The sequence below is a fragment of the Astatotilapia calliptera genome, chromosome 6 (genome assembly GCF_900246225.1).
Source record: "Astatotilapia calliptera chromosome 6, fAstCal1.2, whole genome shotgun sequence".
Classification (NCBI taxonomy): Eukaryota; Metazoa; Chordata; class Actinopteri; order Cichliformes; family Cichlidae; genus Astatotilapia; species Astatotilapia calliptera.
Genome location: NC_039307.1, coordinates 37,104,483 through 37,110,997, shown reverse-complemented (window position 1 = coordinate 37,110,997; position 6,515 = coordinate 37,104,483). Strand labels below are relative to the sequence as shown.

The following is a 6,515-nucleotide window of genomic DNA, read 5'->3' as shown; positions in this document are numbered from 1 at the left end:
GAGACAGTTTTTAGCTTACATTAAACAGATGGATTTAGTATCAACATGTAGGACCTTCCTGATAGGTTGGTGTCATGTAATGACTCTGTTTGTTTTACTGAAAAAGCTCCATGTGTTAGAGTCCAAACCAGTAATTATCTACTGCTATTCATTCAGATGCTGCTCTCAGCAGTAGTTGGTTGCTCAAAATGTTCCCTAAGAACATCTTGATGCTCAATCATCCAGGTAAGGAAATTCCAAAAAGTTGATTCTGTTCATCTGGTCGTAGCGTTTTCAGTGGGAGAGACATTTAGTCACTCATCCAAGTGACTTCTTCAGTCTCAGCTGACTGCAGGTTTCCCCAACCTTATAAACAGCACCTTTTCACAATGACTGAAACTAGCGCTACTGAATGTGAGGTCAGTTGCTTGAACATTAACTGTCATGACCATTGATCAACAGCCACTGATTAACAACCACTGATCAAAGACCATGAGTATCATTCACAGAGAGTTGGGGAATGGCTGCAATCACAGCATTGTAAGATGGTGACAGATGTACCCTTAAGCCCCCTCCTCGATTTAGAGATGGTCTTTCCCTTTTCACATTAATGGCCTCCTCCTCTTTCAATTATGACGTTGAAAGAGTGTCCACTGGCCTGTAGGTGTAAATAGATTGTGGAGTCCTGGCCTGATGTTAGCTCTTCTGTTTTGTGCCACTGGCTTCGCCAGAGGTTGTTTAGTTTCACCGATGTATAAATAAGGTAATATAGATCTTTATTGTCATTGTTACCAGAACAATGAAACAAACAAAATATATAAAAAAATCTACAGGTACAGTGTAAGGAGTAGGATCAGTGCAGTATAAAGTGTGATGTGATTGCTTGTATTGCACTTTGAGTAAGGGGTAGGAATGCTGGTTGCTATTGTACAGTTATATAATAGAGGTATAAAGTCACAGCAATTCTCCAGGCACTTAACGGTGTACAATATATAACTCTATTTGTGTGGAGGGACCCGATCTTTGGAGTGGATACATTTTTGGTGCAGCGTGTTTTGGGGTTTAAAAGCCGCAGAGAGAGAATGTTCTGATACTTATGAGACATAAGGGATCACTGAGGGTTTTCGCTTAGGCAGCAGTTGTCCTTTTTTCCTGGATCGGCTGGAGCTTTCTTTAGGCGCCTTCCCAGCTTTGACAAATGTCCAGCTGGGATAGCTACATTTACTCAGAGCCTTCTTGATGTGATGTTCTTCTGCTTCCCTGGCCGCTGTGTCTGTGGGGATGTGTTCGCTCTGTGTTGTAGCATCCTGATGACACCCAGTTTCTGCTCCTGTGGATGATGAGAGTCAAACCTTAAACACTGATCCGTATGGATAGGTTTCCGGTACACATCAGCTTTTAGATGTCCCTCATTACTGATGGAAATCTCAGAGTCTAAGAAGGCTAACCTGCCACTTTTCATATCCTCCCTGGTGGAGTTAATGTGATCAGTGAATTGTGGTATGTTCTAACATTTGATTTTCACCCATCCATATACCTGAACCAATAGCTTGGTGGTGTTCCAGGGTAGGATAACCAAGCCCTCTTTTCCATTTCTTCCATTACAGTTTGGCCACAGTGGGTGAAACTGGGGAACCCATGGCACAGCCATGTTTCTGCCTGTAGTACTGACCTTTGTGTGTGAAATTTACAAAAGAAGGTTAGGGGTGAAAAATCTGACTATTTCACCCCCCAAAACAAAATGTAATCATAGTTTGTGATGTAAATTCTGTTCATTTGATCTAAAATGAGGTCAGATAATTGTCACAACTGTCACATCCAAAAGTTCTCCTGGCATTGTATGAAAAGCAAAAAAATCTAATGGTTTTGAATTACACAGCATCAAGTAGTCAGTGTGCAGCTTGTATAACAGTGTAAATTTTCAATCACAGACCGGAACAGAAACACTTTCTAGACACAAATAACTGTTTCTGCATCAAATTAATATCATCTAAATACATTACAGATGAGAGGAACTGATAACTAGCTCCAAGTGTTACCATTTTATTAGCCACCAGCCACTAGCTTAATAAGAGATAGCCAGTATGGGCTACAAACAGTTCAGTGACTGACATTAGCGTGTGCCTTGGACAGGTTCACATTTAAACAGGTCAATATTTCAATGTTGTTGAAACCGGGCTTCACGAGGATGTCAGTTAGTAAGATTCTTCACCAAGTTTTTTCCCACTATTGTTCATGTGTACAGCAATTACTATGGGAGGGAGGGGGCTATTTGGATAACTGTGTGCACCAGTGTCCTGCCAACTTGTTTGGCAGCTGGTGGAAGCAGAGTTGGCATTATTGCAAATGAGTATCTAGCCAAACGGTTAACCCTGCTCAGAACATATACGACCTACTGTACTCACATACATATAAAATACAGTTGTTTTAAGAATTCTGAAGTCAATAGGTACTGCAAGTATCAGTTCTCATCCCTAATTGAACCATGATGCAGCGAAATGCATGATATTTTCACTGCATAAAAAAGGCTATTAGAGTGCAGGAAAAGGACATTCTTCATTTTTAAAAGCACTTTCTACTCAAAAATTAAACAATGAACAAATGAAGATCAAAGACACTTAAATACATCACTTTATTGATTATTAACAAGTACATGTTTTATAGATTTGACACAATGATACAATGGCCTGCGTTTGATAGCTCAAGTATCAATGGATGAAAGAAAGCTCAGATATCTGAACATAAATGCACTGAAAGCATTATCAAATAATAGCGACTAAGTCAGAGTCCCCAGCAGCTTCGCCAGCTGAGACGCTCAGCTCCAGCAACTTGTTTAGACCCTGGGGATGCCTGCCAGACTGATGCATGAAGGGTTTTCTATCAGAAGAATCTTTTAAATGATTTGACAGTTTTTAATGACACTTGACGCCTTAGACAGCCTTCTTGCTCTGCAGCTGTTTGGGCAGCTTTCTGCGGTCCTTCATGGCGTTCCTCTTCCTCTTCTTGCTCAGGAAGTTGTCCAGTTTGCTGCTCTTCTTCAGCTCTTGGTATTTTTCAGCCAGCTGCAGCTTTTTCATGTCAGCTAGAATCAAGAATAATTGAAAGAACAGTTATTAAAACTTCCACTACCTTCACAGATACTGTCACTGTTTATTTTTTACAGAAATGAAAAGAAAATCAATTCTTATCAACGTTTCTTTTTTCATGATTGCCATCTTAAATCAGAATCAGAATACTTTAATAATCCCTAAGGAAATAGTCTAAGTCACAGTTGGGACCACAGGTCAGTGTATTCCTAATGTCAGTCCCAGTGTGAATAAATGGGAAGGAATGCTGGGGCCAAATACTTAGTGAATCAATAGATGTGCACATTGAAAATAGGCATTCTGAGATCTAGTGATGATCTTCTTACATTTCTTGAAGAAGAATGGTTTTCCACCCTCACTGGCTCTCTCTCTCTGCTGTCTCTTGAACTGCAGCTCTCTCTCTCTCTGCTGCTCTTTGCTCTTCCTTGCTTGGTCTTGGTTTTCCTGCACAAAGTCAAAATTGACATTAAAAAGACCTCCGACGAATAGAACCATGCAAAGTAATTGTAATTGTTTCCATTTATTGTTGCTACCGCGCACGCACGCACGCACGCACGCACGCACGCACGCACGCACGCACGCACGCACACACACATTATAACCCATGCAAAGAACAAAAAACACACCCCTGAAAATAGCCAGTTACACAGACTGGAGTGAAAATCACTGGAAAAAGCAGCAAATGTTTAAAGAAAAACTTTGAGAGCCTGGAGAACTGTTGCATGCAAACAGAATATTGATGCTGCACTGGCCAATTGGATGTTTGATGACCTCATGCAATGCATTACTATAACATGTAAAGTCAAAGTCAAATTTATTTATATAGCACATTTAAAACAACAACTGTTGACCAACCTGCTGTACATTTAAGACAAAAGAGATAAAACATAGGAAGACATGATAAAAATTTAAGGAAGAAGAATAAAATGAGAAGATCTGGATAAGAAATAATACAAGGAATAAAAGTGGGTTCAGGTTTCAGGTTTTGAAAGTGTCCAATGTTGAGGAGGTCTTGAAATGAAGGGGACGTTTGTTCCACAATTTAGGAGCAGTCACAGCAAACAGAGGTCTCCTCTGTGCTTTAATCTTGACCTCAGGGCAGCTAGGAGCATTTGATCTGCAGACAGTGATCTTGCAGGAGTGTACCAGTTTAAAAGATAAGAAAGGTATGAGGGTGCTAACCTCTGCAACATGCAAAAATGAATAATAAAATCTTAAAATCAATTCGAAAACTAACTGACAGCCAGTGTAAGGATGCCAGTATGGGAGATATGTGCTCTCGCTTGCGTGTGGCAGTTAGTAACCGTGCTGCAGCGGTTTTGTTTTTATTTTGTTAAATTGTAAAGTACTTTTACACATACTGCTGAAAATGCTGTTTGCCAACTACAAGCAACAGATTGCTTGCTGGTGCAGCCCTTTAAGAGGTCTGTAGCAACAAGAGGTTGATGATGCATGCTCCTTATATTGCACCTGCTCCTTTGCATGGTACATATAACTGCCATATATCTGGTAGATACTTATGTTACTATGTATATTCCCTGTGTGTAGTTAGCTCTATAAGTCTACTTTTTGGCTTCTCTTTTTTTCTTATTCTAAAGGAATCTACACGCTGCTAACGGAGAGATGCCAAACTGTGTTTCACTGTTCTTGTAACAATAAAGATCTATTCTACTCTATTCTCTTCTATGATTTCATAAATCAACAAACTGAAATGCTTTTCAAGGAAGATGCTTAAATTGTAAAACTATTAATGCGTTTCTAGTTTTTCTTGATAAAAACAAAAAACTAAACTGCATAATTAAAAGTGAATGAAAGGCAGCAAAGACTCACCATCCTCTTCAAAAGGAACTGCAGTTTCTCCTTCGTCTGGCTGTTTTTCTTTATTCTCTTCAGCTTTTTCTGAACAATCTGCAAATAACGAAAATGGTACCACTGTTACTCTTCTCACACTAACTGAAACAAACAAGTTTTACAACTGTTATCATCTTAGATTTTTCAGCCTACAGTTAAAAATGTCTTTTTTGTTTCTCTTTACATTCAGCACATTGTCGTTCATTTTCTCACCTCCTTCTCTCTGTGTCGGATGTCATTAATGAACTTATAGGTCTTCTCAAAAATCTCTGGTTTGTATTCTCCAGACAAGTCATCAAATCGAGGATCTCTCAGCGTCTGGAGGACAGAACAAAAACCAAATCTGTATATACATGAGTGCTTGTGCATTGAACTCAACACTGGAGATTTTCTCCACTCACTGGTTTCTTGACGGGGATGACCTGTCGGAGGAATGGTGCTGGTTTCTTGGCTGAGAGTTCCACTGGCCTGAAATCACAAGCAGACCGTAAAGCCCTGCAGGATTTAGATGAGGAAAGTCTAACAGTTGTCTAAGCAGGCTGAGAACGTTCACCTGTTCTTGTTTAGTCGTTTCTTCTTGCTGGACTCGTGACTCCTGTTGCTGCCATAGGCAACCGTGTTGTAAACTTTGGTTCCCACCTGGTTCTGCAGTTTTACAATGTTCTCAAATGACATGTTGGACAGCTCTGGAAGGGTTGAAGAAGACAGAAGGGGATTTTTTGCCAGAGAGACACTGCAATTAGTTATCACGCGCAATTATACATTCAGCACTATATTGGGTTTGTGGCAGAAAAAGAAAACAAACGGGGGGGAAAAAACCTTGGAAAAAACCCCAAAAAGCATACAGCAGCTGGAACACAAAAATATGAAAACGCACAGATACATAAATCAACAATCTGTGTTTGTGTGTGTCTGTCATGAAAAGTACTTGAAAATGAGGGTGGGAACCCTATGCTGGTCAAAATCCTATTTGTCAGGGCAGTTAAATGAGGAGCACCACAACAGGTGGTGGCCAGTGAGAACACGAGACGAAAAGCACTGTGTTTGCTAGTTAATTCGCCTGCACTGAAAGTAGGGCTGCACGATTAATCGTTAGAAAATCGCGATCTCGATTCATGCTTATGTGCGATCTCATTTCCAAATGACAACGATTTAAAAAAAAAAAAAAAAAAAGACGACGACGATTGTACCGCATTTTGATCCGGGACGTACTCTGCATGAAAACAAGCGCTCACTCTTCCTGCTCAACAAATGACAAGGGCGGAGCCTTATACCACGTGATACAGAAGCTGTGCCGTGTGATGCTAAAATTAGCAGGAAAAAACCACGGAGAGCACGTCAGGGATGACGAGAAAGTGACAGGAGAAAATCCGTCCCGGTCAACCACCCAAACATCAATAACGGGAACCTTATACAGCGCTTCCCTATACACGTCGACCTCCCACAGGCACAAAGAAATTACGGAGGCTATCACTTATCACCTGACCACAGATATGGCTCCATCAACACTGTGCAAAACGAGGGATTTAGGAAAATGATCAACACCCTAGACAAACGCTACACAGTGCCGTCCCACAACTATTTTTCTATTGTGCACTA

The 6,515-nt window shown here is 40.5% G+C and overlaps 1 protein-coding gene across 1 annotated transcript in view; it reads right to left on the bottom strand.

Annotated features, from left to right (window-relative positions):
- Nucleotides 1-2,587: 2,587 nt before the first annotated feature.
- The window catches only part of LOC113024724 (ribosomal RNA processing protein 36 homolog), a 9,278-nt gene continuing 5,350 nt past the window's right edge, over nucleotides 2,588-6,515 (bottom strand). Inside the window, exons 3-8 of the mRNA XM_026172016.1 lie at nucleotides 5,470-5,602; nucleotides 5,318-5,384; nucleotides 5,130-5,234; nucleotides 4,896-4,973; nucleotides 3,392-3,509; nucleotides 2,588-3,061 (exon numbers count right to left, since the gene is read on the bottom strand). Of these exons, the coding sequence (XP_026027801.1) occupies nucleotides 2,910-3,061; nucleotides 3,392-3,509; nucleotides 4,896-4,973; nucleotides 5,130-5,234; nucleotides 5,318-5,384; nucleotides 5,470-5,602 (653 nt within the window). The 3' untranslated portion in view covers nucleotides 2,588-2,909. The remainder of the gene's footprint in view (nucleotides 3,062-3,391; nucleotides 3,510-4,895; nucleotides 4,974-5,129; nucleotides 5,235-5,317; nucleotides 5,385-5,469; nucleotides 5,603-6,515) is intronic.